This window comes from Talpa occidentalis, unplaced genomic scaffold (genome assembly GCF_014898055.3).
Source record: "Talpa occidentalis isolate TD23 unplaced genomic scaffold, MPIMG_talOcc4v2.1 talOcc4.15, whole genome shotgun sequence".
NCBI lineage: Eukaryota > Metazoa > Chordata > Mammalia > Eulipotyphla > Talpidae > Talpa > Talpa occidentalis.
In genome coordinates, this window is record NW_023601543.1 from 26,840,661 (window position 1) to 26,861,500 (window position 20,840).

At 35.5% G+C, this 20,840-nt stretch overlaps 1 protein-coding gene and 1 pseudogene across 1 annotated transcript in view; both read left to right on the forward strand.

The window, feature by feature from the left end:
* AMMECR1 (AMMECR nuclear protein 1) overlaps positions 1 to 20,840 on the forward strand; it is a 125,398-nt gene that overhangs the window by 96,017 nt on the left and 8,541 nt on the right. The window contains 1 exon segment of the mRNA XM_037512071.2: positions 5,154 to 5,268. Coding sequence (XP_037367968.1) covers positions 5,154 to 5,268 — 115 coding nt within the window.
* On the forward strand, positions 10,799 to 11,683 carry LOC119245967 (V-type proton ATPase subunit E 1-like; annotated as a pseudogene).

Here is a 20,840-nt window from a genome sequence, read left to right on the forward strand (position 1 = left end):
TATGTCTGTTATTTTTTTTTAAATAACAGGAAGCTAAAATTGCTACTTAATGTGAAAGAGAGGTTATGGATAATTTTTCCAATTTGGGTTTAAGATTCTAGTATTCTAAGTTTCTGGAGTTGAGACATGCCACATGTGCACTCTGTTCCAGAAGCTCTAGGGAGGACTGGCAGAATTTCTAGGTGATTGATACCCCTCATGAATAAACTTTTTATGTTTTCAGTTTTAATTAAAATGTTTTTATTGAGGTAGCATTGGTTTATAACACTGTAGATAACTTAGAGATACAGGATCACACACTTCATATGTAGATTACCATACCACCTAGGCTCCCATAGTCCATTGTGCCCTATATACTTTGTTCTCCCTCCTCCCCACCTCTTTTGGTAGCCCCAGTTCTCCAGTTAGATTTCAAGGGTTTGTTATCAGTTTGATTTTGTCTGACCCTTGGCTTTGTTTTCCTATATTCCATATATGTGACACCATCCAGTATTTGTTTTTTAACTTCAGACCCAATGTATACTTGGTTTGCTTGTCTTCTCCTATCCAAACAGCAATTTTTAATTTTGGTTTTAATTACTTCCTTGTCTTGAAAAATGATTGCCTGTAACATGAAGCCTTTCTCAGTTGGGTAACTTTCCACTGTTAACTGATTAAGGTCATCAATGTTTTAGAAAGGAATGAATGAATGAACAAGTGTGAATGACTAGCTAACTAGATTCACTTAAACCACTTTTTCTGTTGCATGGAATATTTTTTATGAAACCCTTCTATGTCTAAGGTTTTGTCTTTTTTCGGATGTTTTTTCCCTCATAGTTTCCAGGCACTATCACAAACCCTTTGATGCTTTGATAGCTAAATTTTAATTCCTTTGTAAAAAATGTTCATTTTCATCAAAGTGCTATTTAACATTAGATATTAACTTTGACAGATGTTAATGTTGCTTCTCAATTAGGTGAAATATATTCTTGGGAAGGTGCCAATTTAAATTGAATATATTTGAATGTGGTATGTGAATTAAACTGTTGTTTAAATCTTATCCTTCCATCATATGGGTGGTGGAGCAGCTGGCTGGTTTTGTATGTAAGTGGGATTTTTCCCCCCTAGCAATATTTAAACATAAGAAAATGGCTTCCTAATGTAGCAAAGAGAACTTCACATGAATTTACTACAGGATCTCCTTGTTTGTCAGTTCTGTAGCCTGCCTAGAATTAAATTGGCAGACACTACTTTGGTATAAAATGCTTTCCATAGACAATATTAATATTTTAAAACCATTTCTGTGCCTGCAGATTTCCAGTAGACAGGAAGTCTAGCTTTATTTACCCTTTGGCTACTAATGAATACTACTGAATTATTATTTATCTTCTTTAGGTAGAAGCACTGCAGGTATGAGATCTAGAATTGCGAAGTAGGCAGGCATTTAACTTTAAAATTAAGGAAAAGATTTTAAAGTTCAATAGTGGTAACCATAATGTGGATACTAGGAAGAAATTTTGGGCTGGAATCAGAGATTTGGCATTGTCCCTACCTGTCTCACTAGCTGGCTCACCTCAAGCTAGTCACTACACAACTCTGGACAGTACATCCTCTCTGAAAGCTCAGTTTCCACATTGCATATACTAAAGCAAGTGTGGAGGAAGGAAGCTGAATCCTCCTGTTTATCAGCTATCCACGCCAACCTAGCAGCTCTGAGGTCAGTCCGCAGCTGCATTTTTCATCGTTTTTTATAATCTCTTAAAACCTTGCCAGCCTTTCATTACTAGTTCTTTTCCCTAGACACTGAGGGCTCCTAACTTTTGGAATTTTTCTGTGCTCATGATTTTAATGAAAAATTACTTAGAGTTGATGAGAAATTCAAGAATTAAAAGTCTAATGTGAATGAGTATGTCTTTCACGACTGATGTACCTTCACTATTGCAGGGTTTTGAAGCTCATACATTTGAGTCTTGGTATGATGAGGCATGATTGTCACTAGTCACATTAGCTACGCTACCATTCTCCCATTTATTCCTTGTTCTAAAACTTTCTTAGGTCCAGAGTGATTAAGCAACATGGTTCCATATACACGAAAAGCTTTCTAGCCTGATCCTCAGTTACATTTTAGGTACTTGAAAATATCATTGATTTGAAATGGTTTGAATTATTCTGAGCTAAAATTTACCTCATATTGGTTTGCTGGAAAATAAGCAAAATGATAACTTGCCTTAAAGTGTTGTAAGAGTAACCGTCTGGCAATGTCAGCAGATATATTGTTTTAATGTAAAAGCTAGCATTAGATGCAAAAACTCATCATTAGAAAGTGAGGCCTAACACTAAAATTTAGAAAGCATATGATAACAAGTATTGGCAAGAATGTGAGGAAATTGGAACCCTAATATACTGCATTGCAGGAGTATAGACTATTATAGCTGCTGTGGGAAATAGTTTGGTGATTCCTCAAAAAGTTAAACATATAATTACCATATCATCTATTTCCGCTCTTGGGTATAGACCCAAGGAAAATATGTCTACATAGACACTTGTCTACACAAAACTCATACATGAATTTTCATAGAAGCATATTCATAATAGCCAAAAAATGGAAATAATCCACAAATAGAAAACAAAATGTGATATGTACATTCAATTGAATATTATAAAGCAATAAAAAGGGTGAAGTATTGACATATGCTACAACATGAATAGAACCTCAAAAACATGCTAAGTGAATGAATTGAGACACAACAGGCCACATATTGTATGATTACACTTATATGAAATGTTCAGAATAAGCAAATTCATAGAGACAGAGATTATTGGTTGCCAAGGACTGGGGGTGGGAGAATGAGAGTGATTGCTATCAGGTAGAAGGTTTCTTTTTGGTGTGATGAAAACATTTCAAAATTAGATAGTGGTGATGATTTTACGGTGCTGTGAATATATGAAAAACCATTTAATTGTGTACATTAAAAGGGTAAATTTTGTGATATGTGAATTATATCTCAAGAAAAGTTGGACAAGATGGAAAAAGTTCTAATTCAAGAAGGAAAAAGATGAATGGTGGTGATGATTCCACAGCAGTGTGAATGTACTTAATCCTTCATAACTGTATGCTTAAAAATGGATGTATCTCTTACCACAATAAAAAATATCTAGCTCTAAATCCCTGGTGGCGCAGGTGATTGAGCACCGCACTGTGAAGCTGTCCGCAGCCTCTGCAGCGCGGGTTCGATCCCAGCTGGCCAGCAAGGATCCCACATGGCGAAGCAGACCTCTCCTGTCTCGCCCTCTGCTCCCCTCCCAGTGTATTTCAGTCAGTCTGCCTGTTCTGTTCCCCGCTCTGTCTCTGGTGAATCCTCTCACCCTCCCATGCATCCGGCCTGTACCCCAGTTCTTGTATAAAAATAAATAAATCTTTAAAAAATAGCTTATTAAAAAAAAGTTATATTTAAATTATTCTAATGTATAAGGCATTCCCACCCCCATTTTTTTTTATAGGAAAACTGAAAGTATGATTGCCTTTTTTGTTTTTTAATGCATGAGATTTTTCTGGTCTGTGTTTTAGAATTTCTCCCCAGTATGTGTATGTGTCAGGGGTGGTAGTGTTATATGTTTATACACACACATATATGTCTTCATCTTGGCTTTGAATGAGAACTTGAAAATATTTTTTAAAACCCTTTTTGCCAATAGGACAATAAAAAGAGCCAAACCATAGGAAATCTATGTTGTTAAATTATAAAGTAGTGAAATGCTATTCTCAGCATATGAATTATTACAGATTATTTTAGTTAATCTAAAGATTTTCTTAGTTAATCTTGGTTGGCTCCTTTTATGGGAAAAATTATACTTGATATAGAATATCTCCATATCTTTCTAGAAGCGTTTTCCTTTATATAGTAGGTCAGAGTGTACAATAAAATTGTACGTTGAAGATACTTAGCAAGCATAGGTATTTATTTGTACAATATAGTGAGGGTGAGAATGCAAAGGAAGGGATAGAAAAATGAAAAAAATAAAACCCAGTAATGAAGAAGTCACTGAAAAAGAATTAAATTATATTCAAAGGCCATGGAACTTTGTTATGATCCAAGCAATGTGTAGGCTCAATGTTTGTAACCTGTAAGGATTATCTGTGAAGATATTTTCTGAGCCTAGCTCCTATATAGTATTTTTGGAGATCAGCAGTGCAAGTGCCAGCAGTGCCATTAATATAGTGTGCAATTAGAGTTATGTTTGCTTTTCTTAACCAGGAAGTGGCTTCTTTAAAAGGAATGGGGAACACAGTGCCTCTGTGTGTACGTATCTGTGTGTGTGTATGTGTGTGTGTTCTGTCTATTCTACTGTTACAAAAAGAATTATAATGTTCCAACATTTCGTCCTTTACATTGGGGTTTTTCTAGAGTTATGCGTTGTAATACGCTACTCTTGATTACAGGATCCAATCAGAGTTGATGTACTCAGAAATCCATTGGTGTGATTAATGGTCTTCTAGCCACACTTTTATTTCCTAGATTAGCCCCATTTCCTGTAGTTTCACAATTTTTTTAGTCATATCTTGAATTATCTTTTACAGGGGTTCTGAAATCCTTGTAAGTATTTTTAGTCTATAATTTGCATGATTATTTTCATTTTCTTTGATTTCTTTTGCTTGAAGAAAATGAAATTTTGGTCTTTTTTTGTTTTGAACTCTTAGTGCTCTTCTATGGTAACTGGCAAACCTGGTCTGAAATTTTTTTTACAATATTATACATATATAATGTATCTATTAGATAGATAGATAGATAGATAGATAGATAGATAAATTTCTACCAGCAGTAGATGCAGAAGTCTTATCACAAGTTACCACTAGTCTGGTTTTTATTCTCCTCAAAAGTAAATTAAAATATTCTCAGAATCTAAAAGTAACAGGGGACTAGCCTAGAAAATAACTATATAGGAAATATAATTGGTCATTTACTCTTTACAATTGATTTGATCATGATTGGCTAATGGATACAGGCTATTGAATGAAAAAAAAAAAAACAGCTTCTTTGGGCCTTTGAATACATTTGAAGATCTCCCACCTTTGTGGGATTTTTAAAATCGTTTCCTTTTTTTAAATGATTGTATTTTCAATTAGGAACTCAACTATCTAGTGATTGTTTTAATATTTGCTTTATTTTTAACAGTGCCCTTAAAGATAGCCGTTTTCCCCCAATGACAAGGGATGAGCTGCCACGGCTGTTCTGCTCAGTGTCTCTACTCACTAACTTTGAAGATGTCTGTGATTATTTGGACTGGGAGGTAAGGCCATAGAGAATTTTTAGAGATAAACAAAGGTAACTCTTGAGTGGCTGTTAAACATTAGGCCCAGAAAATAACTCTTTCAGCCCATTCTCTACTGTTCATGGAGGTGAAGATTAATATGGATAAATAAATCTCACAGGTGATCAATAAGCTATGAGTAAAGGGGGTTTTTTTTAAAGGCAAAATGCCATGTGTTGTTTTAATCCCCAAGTTAATTTGCTTTTCACTGAATTTGTAGTCTATTACTTCACTACAGCACCCAATAAAAGCTGTTAATAAGAAGTAAGAAAGACTGATTAGAATTTATTTCTTCTCATATTTCCAATCTAATGCTCTCTGGTGTGACTGCCACCAACAGTTAGGTGGTGAGAGAATACCTCTCAGAAACAGGAACAAAAGAGTTAGGATAGTATACCAGTTGGGGAAATCAGCTGGTGGATAATGACAGGGTGTTAGTTAACTGGAGTTAAAGAAATGCTAATTCATTCTTGACTACCTTAGTCATGCACTTAAACACACCAAAAATTAATATTAAGGTTAAATCTCAGGTGTCTCTGAGCTTTGTGATTATCATAGTATCTATATTGATTATATTTTTATTCTATAGAATGTGGGGTTGGGGTCCCTGCCATAAAGCATCAGGTAGTTTAACAGCAGAGCAAAAAGTACAAAGTACAAAGAAATAAGTGCTGTATAAGTGAACAGTGGGAACTCAGTGATATACTTGGTATTCTAGCTCACACTCACACTCATTAAATGACATGACTATCATTACCATATAACATGCTTTAATTCTACTCCTTTTTAAGAATAACTGTCCCCCATGGGTTTGTTTTGTGGACTGATTGCTGTCTTGACAGTTAATTGGACTTGAATTTTATTTTTTACTTTGCCCTGATTCCTTGTGGGGATTTGGATAATTTACTCCACTTCGATTCAGTTTTTCCACACATAGAATAAGACATTTATGAAGTTCTTAATCTTCATTTAAAAATCTCTATGATATAAATTGTTGTTGTTATGCCAGAGCTATTTAAAAACTTCTTCAGAGAACAGGATGAAAGAGTTCCTTCTGGGTTTTGTGGTAGGATTTTTGGAGCATTATCAGAATATGAAAGCATTTTCAAATTTTTTTAAGGAAAAAAAATTGAGTGTTGATCCTAGCAAAGTTGGAATGTGTAAAACCTTTTATAGAATTGAATTTTCCTTACTGTTTTCTATAAGTTTATTGTTCCTATTTGAATTTTTAAAAGTGTAACGATACCCCAGTACTTTATTTTGAAATGATTCCAAATAATATCTCTTACATACTAACAAATTTTATGGTTTGGATGGTTCTTTTGCTCTTGTAAGGCTACTGCTTCCTCTTTTCCACCTAGAATTTTATATCTACTCTCTGAATTGTGGAGAGTTGTGTGTATGTAGAGGTGGAAGTAGGAATAATAACAGGGGAAAGGCTGAGATCTAGGGAATGACGGAGCTGTAAAAGCATTTCTTCCTTATTTGCAGCTGCTAAGTTGAAATTACAGTTTGGCACATGTGTGTACATACATGTATGTGCATGTGTGTGATATACATAAGATACATGTATAAACATGTGTGCATGTGCTTGGGGGAGGGAAAATGGGGAGCATCCAACAGTTGTAAAATATGGGTAAGCACAGAATATATCTTCTTTAGCTTGCTTCAAGCTCTGTCTAAGCTAAAATTAACCTTGATAATATTGGGATTTTATATTCAAGAGATGTATCAGATATCTGTTAGGAGGGTAGGAGGGAAAGCACTTAAGAATTGGTACTATGAACTCTCTCAGAGTATATTTATCCTTGCTGGTGATAATCTACCAGCTTGAATTTCTAGAAGATTTTATATATATATATATATATATATATATATATATACACATATATATATGTATATGTATATTTTTTAACTTGGTACTGTATATTTAGTACTTTTCTTGTGATTAAATTTTAGTATGCACTTAGTGATGCTTTCCTATTAAAGTAACAACAACAATGAACATAGATACATACAGTTTCATACTTTTAACATATAAATATTTGAAAGAGAATTAGATACTGCTACAATGGCTATACTGAGGGGGAAAGAGTACTTTTCAGTTAGCTCATCATAGTTTAAAGTGCTGAACATAAAAGAAATTTGTTTGCAAGGTTGAAAATTACATTTTTAAGTATAAAAATGTGATTTGGGTTTAAAAAGAATGTACTATACTCAGTGATTGAAAATAGAATGGAATGTTAAAGGGTTATCTTTAATGATTCTGAAAAAGCATTGCTACTTTTTCTTTTAGAATAAATTATGGATGTTTTAATTTGATGCCATATGTCGCTGTACTCAATGATTTCAGCATGATGCAGTAAAATATTTACATAAATCACTTTAAATATTTGCTTTAATAAACTTTTATTCATTGCCATGCATTTTACTTATTTTCACCTTTTTTTTATTGCAGTAACACTGATTTAATACTTTGTATTTTATAAGTATTGGGTCTCCCCCTTCATGTGTTGTTACTGCACCACATCCACCACCAAAGCACCCATACAGAATATCAAAGTAGAATTAAAGTCTTTTTGAAAGAGTATATGCCAATACAATTGCACCTGGGTGTAGATCCAAAAGAAATGAAACATATATCAAAAAAAAGTGCACACAAATATTTATAGCAACACTATTCATACTAGCCAAAAGGTGTAAAAACCCAAATGTCTATCAACAAGACAAATGGAGTAAACAAAACTCACTGTAGCGACACAATTGAACATTATTCAGTCATAAAAAAGAATGAAGTACTGAAACATGCTGCAACATGAATGAAACTTTAAAACATTATGCTAAGTGAAGCGAGCCAGACACAAAAGACTGCATACCGTATGATTCTATTTATATGAAATATCCAGAATAGACAAATTCATAGAGACAGACAGCAGATTAGTAATTGCCAGGGGATTGGAGAGGGTATGAACAGAGAGTAATAACTACTTAGTGGGTACACAGTTTCTATTTGGGGTGATGAATAAATTCTAGAACTAGAAAATAGTGATGTTGTACAACAATATGAATGTCCTTAATACCACTGAACTGTATACTTTAAAATGGTTAAGATGCTAAATTTTGTGTCATCTGTATTTTACCACAATAAAAATGCAAATATGCATATGCATGTATTTAAGCCTGTTGTCCATAGTAGTATGTATCATAGTTGAAATTTATTGAAAATTATTTAAATTCAAAAACTATAAAGAAATGAAAGTCATGCATAATTACACAATTCTGAGATAAACATTGTTAAAATTTTAGAATATTTCTTTCATTTGTGTATGTCTTTGTATCAGTAAATCTGCGTATTTGCTTATGTAACTGAGATGAATTTGAATATACAGTCATTATTAAAAAGAGGATATGGGAAAATCTTTGTTTATGGTTTATCTTTGTAAGTTAATTATTTATATTGCAAGTTTCCTTTATGAGGACTGAGTCTATATTATGAAAGCATATATTTCACTTTGAGAAATTCACACTGTCAAATAGGTACAACTTTTCTTCCAAGAATGAAATATCCAATTCACCATAAGTATATAATTTTAACCTAAAATGCAAAGTGCTGTATACATTTATGCCTGAAGGAGAAATAAGAGATGATTACAGAATTTTAATATCAAACATTCAAGTTGAAGATAGAAAATGAGCATTTTTATATAAGCAGACTACTCCAACACAGGACTTTTCAGGTGGAAGTACAGTTTGAGAACTGACCCCCACTGGTGAAGCCTGTGTGTTGCTGCAGTAGAGTCCCTAATTAAAGGAATGAAAACACCCACATCAAAGCAGGGAGAGGGCAAAGCCTAGAAGTCCTAAAGTGTAGAGGTAGGTAACTTTAGTAGTAATTAAAGACACATCCCTGTGGTCATGAAGATGAGGAACGTGACCAGAAATGATAGTCACCAATTTTCAGATGATCAGGAAAGGAAAAATGAAAAGTGAATTGCCAGAGGACTAGTGACTCTCTGGCTCTCTTCTTCATCCAAGGGTTTTAACGCAGCCTATTTGCAACTCTCTTTTAGTAACATGTCTCTCATTTTATAATGGAAGTTAGTAGGGAAGTAGGATTTATAGCAGACTTGACTGCTAGAATTGCTTCTGTTGTGTAATGTGAGGAATGTCTGATAAATGGTTTCACAAGTGGATGTAATTAATTCCAAGTCAATGTTGAATCCACAGAATTACCTGTAACACTCACATATGTTACATTTACTCAAAACAGTATTTGTAACATTTAAAATGAGTGTCTGCTGTTGGTGGGAGTGCAAACTGGTCCAACCACTGTGGAGAGCTGTGTGGAGATTTCTGGACCTACTAAACATAGAGCTTCCATATGATCCAGCAATTCCACTCCTAGGTATTTACCCAAAGGACACAGAAGCATCAATTCCAAAGAACACCTGCACCCCTATGTTTATAGCAGCACTGTTTACAATAGCTAAGCTTTGGAAACAACCCAAATGCCCAAAAATAGATGACTGGATCAAGAAGATGTGGTACATATATACCATGGAATATTACTCAGCATTCAAAAAAAGATAAACACATGCAATTCGCAGCAACATGGATGGCGCTGGAAGGGATCATGCTCAGCGAAATAAGCCAGAAAGAAAAATACCGGATGGTCTCACTCATAGCAGGAATCTAGAAAACTTAAATAAGGGACCAGGAAAATGAATAACTATAAGAAAGTGAAAATCAAAATCAACAAAAAACTATGAACCAGAGACATTTTTAGGGGGGCGGGGGCGGGAGGGGAGGGATTGGGGTCAGAATGGGGGGGCTGCAATTGTATGGGGAATATAAAAATAAAATTTATTATTTAAAAAATAAAAAAATAAAATAAAATGAGTGTCTGTAGCCTCTGAAGGAGTCTGGGTAGTCATGAAAAACAATGAAACCATCCACAAAGGCTCTGTAGAGAAATTGGAACAGTGGCCACACCCTTCTGATAATTGTTAAGCATTGCCCATATCATGATCACTTGCTCTGGTAGATATGAGAAGGATGAAGAGTGAATAATTTGGGGGAAAAATCATTAACCAATAAATTGAAAGATCTCCTTCAAGACTAAAATAGTTACTAAATGAAGAAAATTGCTCCCCTGGGGAGAAAGCTGAAGCAATCTGCTTTGTGTTTGAACACAAAAACTTATCACTGTTGAAAAAGCAAAAGAAGCTGAAAGCTGCACTAGTTTTTTCTCTCTCACTCCTTTCATCATCCCCTTTAAATCTAATTTTTTTAAAGATTCATCTATTTATGCATACAAGAACTGGGGTACAGGCCAGAGGTGGGGGGGTAGAGAATTCACCAGAGACAGAGTGGGGAACAGAACAGGTGGATGTACAGAAATACACTGCTGAGGGGAGCAGCAGGTGAGACAGGAGAGGTCTGCTGCGCCATGTGGGTCACCTTCCGGGCTGGGGATTGAACTCGTGCTGTAGAGGCTGTGGACCACTTCATAGTGCTGACAGCTAACCCCTTGCATCACCAGGGAGGCCCCCCACCCTTTAAATTTGAGCTAGTTGCCCACCAGTCTAGCATCTCTTTTGCCATGGCCCTCAGCAGTGCTAAATGTGCAAAAGTAGAGTAAGCATATGCTGACTTTTATTGAACCAGAAGCCAGTGGTAAACCAGAAATAATAGATGCTAAAGCAGAAGAAGAGTTCAATATTAAGAAAGGCCATTTGCTGCAAACCCAACACTGAAGAGTATATGGTATACTATCAGAAAAAAGAAAAAGCAGATTGAGCAACAGAAGAAAAATCAGATGCCCAATTTGGTGACTGGAGCAAGACTGAAAGTCCCCAGAGCAAGAGATGACCTTATTACAGACCTATTAACTGAAGCAAACAGAGACTCAGTAAAGTGGTAAAGATATAAACAGGTTCCAAGGGCTGCTGGATAGACTGGTCCTACAGGGTTCCTACCAGGTGTTGGAGCCCCAAATGATTGTTGCCAGAAGCAAGTTTTCCCTCTGGTCAAGGCAGCTCTGCAAAAATCAATCCCTGTGTACAAAATTGCTGCCAAAAAGGATGTTGATGTTCTAATTGATCAGACCTACCTGTTGGAGGAAATAGCTGATGGAGTTGAGATCTACAATGGGGATCATAAAATAAAAGTTTCCAATGCCCTAAAAGCCAGTTGGATCTCATACACCAGCAGATGATGCCAGAAGTTGGGGGAGCCTTGGTTGGTACAAATGCCAACAGGAGGTTTCTGGACTGAGCCTTTGGGAGGTGGAGCTCTTCTGCTGCTATACTTACTGATATGGAAGTTTCTGATACTTGAAGAAACAAGATTATCTCTCTAGCGTCCTCTTTGCTTTTCTAATATTCTGCATTTATCAGTGGATACCCTTCTTTAGCTAATACTGTTGGCCAATTATTAACAATGGGATAGCGCATTGCCCTCAATGTGATCAGGAAATCTACCTCTAGCTTACCTAAAAGTGATGCAACTTTTACTTGATTCTGCAGCATTGAAGTGAGAGGCTGAGATGGTGGTTTCAAGAATGTCAGGTCATCTCTTTCTCCGGTTCCAGTTATTTAGTCTAGAGGGTGTTCTCATCTCTGCTCTTTAGGCTTAAAATGGAGGTAGGCATACATTCCTTCCAGCAGTAGTAGCTGCACGGCTTCCTGTTTGGGCCTGGAAGTTTTCCTCATCTGTACATGTGATTTAAAATCTAAGTCAGGAATATGCTTTATTTATTAAAACAAAAGGTTTATATGGGGGGAAAAACCTTATTACCATTGTTCTGCACTCTCCAATTGACAGCTTTCTCTTAATTCTCAATGACAGAATGATTGACAGACCTGGTACTTTAGAAAGAAAGAAGAGTTCACATATCATGTCAGAGCCCTCTAAAAACTATATAGAGCCTAGAACTTGTATAGTTACACTACTTAGAGACCATGCTTTCTTTTAAAGATGTGAAAGGATATAAAACCAATGACATTATAGTATCTGGAGTTTGACTTGGGTAGTGATTCTAGGTGTGTCATCTCACAGCTGTTCATTTTCAGGATGATATAAATGAATAAACTTTTTGTTTGTAGAAGAACCTGTATAGCAGGTATGCTACCTGTGACCTTGCAGGAGCTAATAAAGCAATTTATTGACAGAGGTCAAAATATTTTCTAACTTGTATTTAGGCATTTTTATTTCTGTGCCTTAGAGAGGAGAGCATTTTGAAGGCCCCAGGAAGAGATATATTCTATACTTTAAAGTAGACCTTTATATCGTATTCCAGTAGACAAATAACATTTTCATAAACCATAAGGCATTTTTTGCTACATCTCACTCCCCAGACCACTGTTATCCCACCTGTATGCACGTCTGTCACTTGGGCAATATATTGTAGTCCTAAGGTTAGACTGTTCCTTTTTAGCACTCAAAACTTACATAGAATCAACCCGTGCTTAGGTGGCGCTCACTAGCATAATCCTTGTGCGATGCCCAAAAATCTGTCCCTGGACTCTAGAGCTTGGCCCCAAGCCATTAGTCTCCCTCTTTCCCTAAAGTGCCAAAGCATCTGCCATTGTACATGAGCTTGTTGGACTCCTGGTACTCAGAAAGCTGTACTTCATTTTAAAAGCAACCTTCAAAGCATACCTCTGGAGCGATCACAGCTTCATTTCTGACGTATTCGGATGCAGTTAATAATAGCCCTTTTGTAACAGCCTTCATGAGAGTAAACAGATTAAATGAATAAATTGGCTACCATAATTATCTCATATATTTTAGAAGTTCATGTTCTTCTTTTCAGCCTACCTCCCCCCTTAAAGGTTTACTTTTTCCTAACTCCTTCATGTACCATTGAAAACAGAGTTCTCATTCATAGACAGATGGTTAGCATGACTCACATAGTCACCAAATGAAATGACTTTTAGTTGTATATGTTTTGTCCACCCCCCGAGTTATTTTTTTTTTTGCAACTGTGATTTACACCATGTTTTGCATCTCTTCTATCTTAAAGATTCCAGCCTATACATATACGTGTGTGTGTGTATACACATACAGATCTATACTCCATATCTCTAGGAGATGCTTTATCATAGTATTTTCCCACAGACCTTGAGATTTTTGTAGAAGTCGTCACTATCATTCAGATAATTTAGTCTTTGTCCTGATGCTCACTCTAAGTTTGATTTCAAGTGCTGTGGAACATTGGAATAGGACCGCTTCACACTTTCTGGCCATCTAGAAAGAATTTGATGTGAATCAACATGTCAGTGTATCAGAAGCTTAGTGAGGTAGCAAGCTGTACAAAGTAAAGTAACTTCTAGAAGGTGATTTGATACATGAAACATTCAGTTAGCTGTTGGTACTCTCAATGAAATGGACTGTGTGGTCCACTCTCAGGCCTCTGCCAGTTGCTTCCTTCTTTCCTCCCAATGGTATGGGTATGTGTAGAGGGTGGTTTTTCTGCTTCCTTTCCCATAATCCACAAACACTTCCAGTTCTTCCCTTAGGTGTTCCACTGTGCTCTATTCTTTCCTCTGTAGTTTGCCTCCATGTGTCTATCCCCAGCATTTAATACAAAAGAATACTGACTTTTGGGAATGAAGAGTCATCTTCTCTTCCTGACTGCCACTACCCAGCTTAGTGAACTTTCTGGATCTCCATTTCCTCACAAGGAAGCTTAAAAAGTTGGACTTGATAATACCTAAAGTCTCTCTGGATGGTGGCAGAGTGCAGTGCTTGACTCCCCCTTTTCAAATGACTTCTGTTTCATTTTACTTCCAGAGAATGAATCACCACTAACCATTTAGAATTCATAGAAGGCCCTACTCCGGAAAGCAGCAAAATTTGTCCATTAGTCTTCCTTTAGGCCAATAAGAATAAAACAGGAGCCAGAAATAAGGACCAAAGGGGAAAGGGAAGACCACTTAATAGTGTGCTGTATGTACATGTTGAAAACTGAATTTGCCATCCTCCTATTTCATGTGTAGTTGAGTTTTCAGATTTGTAAGTTTTTAATACATACTTTCATTGCATAAACATTTGATTAAATGGGAGGAAAGAGGACCCTAACCTTCAAAATGACTATTGCCAACTTAAATGTAGGCAACAGAAGTCAAAAAATAATCTAATTTTTAAGCTATTCTATTTCCTTCTTCACGAAAGAATTCTCTTTAGGAAGAAACAGTCATTCTAAACCATAAATGCCTCTTATTTATCACCGCTTCATCCCCTATTTTAAGTCAACATTATTTGTGTAAATCTATATTAAGTAAATACATTAGGGAGTGATTATTCACTTTACAAATAAATATTTTACTTTGCAGAAGAACTTACTATAGGGTTTCTTTATTATCGTCCTCATGACTTTAACGTTAATTCATTTATATAAATTCAACCTACGTGTAACTTTGTAGGAACAAATCTGTTTGTAGACTGAGTAAAACCATAGTCATGTACTCAATCTATAATTCTAGTGTGAATAAGATTTTTCTTAGTTTCTTACCAAGCAACCAACATTACTTCATATTGTGTATGTTTACCAAGGGATGATTTTCCCCCCAAGGTTTGGAAAAGCAAACAAATTTACATTTCTCGATTTTAAAAAACTACAAATTTAGTCTCCTTGTCTGTAAATTCATTCCCTTCTTCAAATAATGGTAGGAATGCATTTTTCTAACTTTAAATGAAAAGCAGTCCTTTTATTTAAAGGTCACCTGTATTGCCTGAATTTCCCTTGGAAAGCTTCAAGGTGTTCAATTTTTGAGGAATGCTCATTATAATTAATTATTACAGAGAATTCGTTTTTTTCCCTTAATTGCACTCTTAGCTGTCACTTGTTCTCTGCAAAACCTTAAAGTAAGAACAGTTTCTTTCATTGCAAATGATATATAAACATGTTTGGTTTTATAACTTTTCAAAGCACCCCTTCATTAGCCATACTGTTTTAAAAATCTCAACTAATTCTTCAAAAGTTCATGGGGGTAATTATTAGCTAGTTCAGGTATTTTAGAGCTATGTGTCTGCTATTAGTTAAAATAAATGTTATCAAATTGTTGTTTGGTGGCCTTTGTAAAATAAATTGGCAGGCATGTGTTCCTGATAGACAAGATGTCTGAGTCTCCTACATGAATCAAAATTGGCACTAATTGGTCCTTTGGTAAGCTCTGCAAAAGCCAAGAATTTGTCCATGGAGACTGAACTAATTTCTAAGCTAAAGGTGACTAATTTGCAGGGATTTTTCAGAGACAAGTAACACATATGCATTTTTGTCAAAGAGACCTTTTCGGTCATTTTCACAAAATAACAACAGAAAGAAAAAAAATAACTACAGCTGAGGTAGATGATTAAGCAGTATTTTTGAAGTAGAATATGTTAAAAGGTTATTTAGGTCCAAGTGATGGCTTTGCAATCAGTTATCCTTTTTGACGTATTTTTCTTCTGCTTCTAAAAACTTCTCACTTAAAGGAGATTTGAAAGCAAGGACAACTATAGAAACTGGTCAGATAATAGATAAAAACAGCCTAACAATATAGTTGGCAACTCAGTTGACTCAGGAGATTACTTTTTTAATTGACTAATGTAAGAGTTGTCTCTAGATGGTACTAGGATTATAGGTCATCTTTATCTTCTCTTTTATGCTTTTCTAAAAGGACTTGGGGGTCGGGCTGGTAATATATATGTTCTGTTTTTATAAACAGACAAAATTAACTGTATTTACAAATTTTTAAGGCTTGCAAAAGTAAAAATTACTGAGTTAAAAAAATAACTGAGTTGTAACAGTGCTGTTTTTTAAAATTTGTGATTTGGCCAGATTCTGAAGTACTAATTATTAACAGTTGTTTATTATTAGGTGTCAATTGTTGGCTGGATGGGTATCTTCAAAACATCAGACTGTCTCAAATTGGTGGGCAGATTAAAGTGATACAAAGTCACAACTTTGAAGATTTGTTGGACAGATATGCACAATATGTAGTCTAAATTGTTTTTCCATAATATCAGGATTAGGGGAAGTGATTCGTTAGGATCTATATAAATTATCAGCCTTTATGAAATTTTTCTTGCCCAAGTAAGAGTTATTCAAGAGGAAAAACTTGGAATAGGCCCAAGTTTACAGTATTTCCCCCTTTTTGTTGCATTTACTTTCATTAGGAAAAGGAAGAGTCACTGTTTTCCAAAGGCTAGGCCTAGGAGCTGGGAGAAAGTACTATGGGCTATGAATGAAAAAATGCATTGTGTGTTATTGTACTTCTAGGAGAAATAATACCACATAGAGCTTTTTCCTCCTTAAAAATATAAGAAATGCCGGACTCTGGGTCAGATTCATGGGCTCTCCACGGCAGTGTGTGTTTCTGGTACAACAGGCTGTTTTGTTTTGCATACATGTCTTCTGTGATGCCAGTGTATAAAGGTTAGGGGGTGTGCCAGACATCCTGAGTTCCTCTCATTAGGAGCAGAGTTCTTTCATTTGATTCAATGAAACTGGCATATTGAGCCTGGCAGGTTAGTTGTAATGTTGAATGACCAGCAACAGGCTGTTTTGTTAATTGCAAAGCATATTTTGCAAAATGATATCACCAGCAAAGACATATCAAACAACTTTTGATTCTTTGACCCCCAGATATTTTTATTTTATCTGCGATGAAGCCACTGGAAATCAGTGAAGTGAGCTATAGCCATACTATTAAAGGGAAACCTAACATTTGGTTCTGAAAATGGGGGACAGTGAGACTAACTACAGTATTTGCTAAGCGGGATGTCACCTGAAGAAGTAAATTGCTTTCATTGGATTTGATGAAGGGCAACTTTTGCTTTGAGGGTCAGGACAGTGGAGATAATTGTGGTCCAAATGTTCCAAGTCTTGTGTTGAGCCTATTGGACTTAGCCAGAGGACATTTTATACTTTTGATGCTTTTAGAGATAACTTTTTCATATTTTAGCATACCAGATTGTTGACTTGTTGATTAGGCTCACAAGTAAAAGTGAGAGTCTTGTATTACAACTAGTGGATTCTGGGATTAACACTTGCTTTATAGACTAGGGTATGTTAAATGTTGACTAAGCAATTGTGAGGAGCACACTATGGGCTATGTATTATAATGAGGTGGGAGAGTGTCTTTTTTTTTAATGGTCTTATGTTGAGAGTCACTACATTAGAGGATAATAGTTTTAAATGAAGCTACATTTCAACAAGGGAACAGATAATGAGAATAAATGAATTCTGCAGATAATCTAGAAGCTTCATTTCAACTGTTATTTATAATCTCTTCTCCACCAAACCTTTTAGTATGTAGCAAAATTGATTAATTTGTGTATATCTCTTCTCTCTAAGCCCACAGACTCTGATAGAGTGTTCAAATAGAGATGTGGACGAGAGCAAAGAGGATGGGGATGAGGCCAGGTAGGGTTGGGGATGCATAATCCCCAAACTGAGTAATAACTCAGAATAATCAAGATATATTTTAGGGTCTTAATGTTAATTTTAATATTGATTCATTCTGGGCAGTATTAAAAACAAAAGATTGTATAAAGGCATTAAAAAAAAATCACTTGCTGTGGAATGGTTCAGAATAAATATGGCTTTGTTTTTAGCATGATATAGGAATCTTTTGAACTGGCCTTAATGTTCTTTCAGCTCACACAGATACAGCTCTGTTTAATTCCATATCCTCTTATCTATAAGTCCTACATTTAATTTACTACATTTGAGTTGCTTTGTAGGTTTACTTAGCAAAAGTACAGTCTTGATTAAAAGGATATTATCACAGTTGATGGACCTTGAAAGCATTTTTTCTCAGACAATCTAATGATTTTGAAAATGGCCTGCAGACTCCCATAAGGCTAGATTTGTAGGCCCACCTGGCTCTACTTCGGATAGTAGTTAAGGGGTATGCTTGGTGACCTAGATTTCCCATGTGTTACCTTGCTATCATCTTTAGAAATGGAATATTGCTTCAATGGAATACTACAGCAAGTTTGTTTCAGGATTTCCAGGTCTCTGGTTAACTGATCTCTTATTTAGCAACTATAGCCTTTGTCTCTTGGGATGCTGCTGACAGGATTCTCCAATCCTTCTGAGGGAGGATTCGATTATTATATATAAGGGTTACATTTTGGAGTTGAAGCTGTGACAGATGCTGCCCTCACACAATCCAGAATTAATTTGGTGTTCATTTTAGTGGCTATGACTTGCTTTGCAAAGCCAGTGATTTCCACAGTTGGCCAGAATCACTCATTCTCTACAGCAGGCCATTTTCTACTCTCCTATTTTGATTGCACAGTATGACTGTTTGGTGGCATCTGTGCTTCTGGGAGTAAAGAAAACACTGTTGCTCAACAGGTGACAAAAAGCTATTATGCTTTGATATTCTGCTTAAAACATTATTACCATTCTTCTAATTCTACTAGTTGAAAAATGACTCATTCTGATTTTGACTTTGTAACTCTGTGGAATATATTTTTGACTTATTGAAATAAGGTATTTCTTACAAAGGATTCAGTTTAAAGTCACCATATTTACAGTTCAGTTTACAGGAGCTTTCAGTTGTTTAGAATCACAGGAACACAGAGAAGAATTAAAAATTATATATGTGGTAGTAATTCAAAATGGGAGAATTTTGATAATGTTTTCCTATCAAATTTGATAGTGGGGCCTTTTCAAAATACAAAAGGAAATCAATTTTATTCATGAATAATTTTTATTTTGGTCAACACATCTTTCTTTACAGCTTGGTCTTTAATTTTATATATATAAATGAGAGCTTTATTGAGATATCATTCACATGCCATACAATTGGTCTTGACCTCTTTTAATTGTTAAATTATGAGGCTTTAAAAATCTCTGAAATTTTTATTCATGAACAGAGACTGGACTCCTATGAAGAAAGGATTTATGGGTCTAAATTGCTTCCAATTTGCCTAAATCACTTTTTTCCAATACATAGCCACAGTTTGTCAGAGCTAGAATAGTTATTAGAAGTTATCTAGGGTAAAAATCACCTGGGGAGTTGTTCTTTTTTCCAAAATCATACTTGCGGATGCATATAACCTCCTGAAATTCTGATAAATTTTGCAATCTCCACTCCATTCCAGTTAACTACCACTGATTTAATCTAACACTCTCATCTCAAGGATAGGGAAATATTCTTCCTCTCACAATTGATCAGACACTTTAATAAACACCAAAATTATTTCATTTTTTAATATAAGAGATTGTTTTTTATAAATAAGAGTTGAAGATTCAAAATTCACTCAGTGAATGATGGGAGTATAAATTATTTATGATGTATATTTTTAAAAACAAATCATGAAGGATCTGATACTGTTGAAGGAAAAAAACTCAAAGTCACTGATCAGAAAGTCACTATACAATAGCTTTTGCACATTTGTCATTGTCTCAGTACTGTGTCAGGCACTGGAGAGATTAGTAGATGTCCTTTATCCTGGAAACGCCTGATAGCTAAGCACTCATATTTCTTCTCAGCTGCCCACAGTCATTTCCCATAGGGTATGGGAGGCCTTATTGTGTTCGTTTTTAAAACAGCTGCCCTGATTGCATTTTCAGCAGAAGGAGATTCATAAGAATACTGATATTAAATAGATAGAAGAAATAGCCACAGAGATAGACTTTAATAAAAAATATAAACATCTCAGAAGATCTGATAGACTCTAATGGATGGATGCGTGAAGACCTGAGGAAAGAATTAAATGAATTTTCCAGAGGGCTTTGTATCCTCTGAAACATTAGACAATTTCAGGCTAAGGGCAGAAGTGGCAAAAGGTTTTCATGGACAACTTTTCCTCCTGTAGATCTTTCCATCCCTATGGATGGAAAGAGTAAAATTCTATGACTTCACTCACCTGCTCTAAAAGGAAGCCTCTTTCTTGAGTAAAAATGTTTACCAGCTCTTACATCTTCTCTCCATTACCTTAGACAACCTTACACTCCACTTGGGAACCATTGATCTAATGAAACCCTAGATTTGGGAGAATAGAATGGAGTTGTTATGTTTTCGAAATTTCATTTTTATTGTCAGTATGTACAAAGAAATTAAGAATTTTATATGATCTTTAGCTGTATACACTATTCTGTGTGAGACATGAGGGAAAGGGATATATTCCTTTTGATTGGATGCTCATCAAAGCAAAAGTAGATTACTCTTAAGCCATTAGCAAGAAATTGCCCACACTTACTTAGAAGACTACTTTTTTAAGGTTATCACCAAAAGTTTGCCTGTATCACATAGGAAAGATATGATAGTCTCTGGGTTAGGGTATAGAAACCTGTGCACAAATGCCCTTCCCTAAAATTATTTGAAAGGTTTATTTCTTTTAAATTTAGAACTTAATCTGAAAGCGGTGACTGTTCCTGAAACCAGGAGAATGGTTTGCTGTATCTTTGAATTTGAATTCCCTTGGTCTAGATCCTTATTGTCATGAGCCACAATTTGGGAGTGGGGCTGAATCCTTGCCATCAATTGTCTTATTCTACACACAGCCCCCAGAATGATTGTTCCAGTTCCAAACAGAAGAGCATAGCC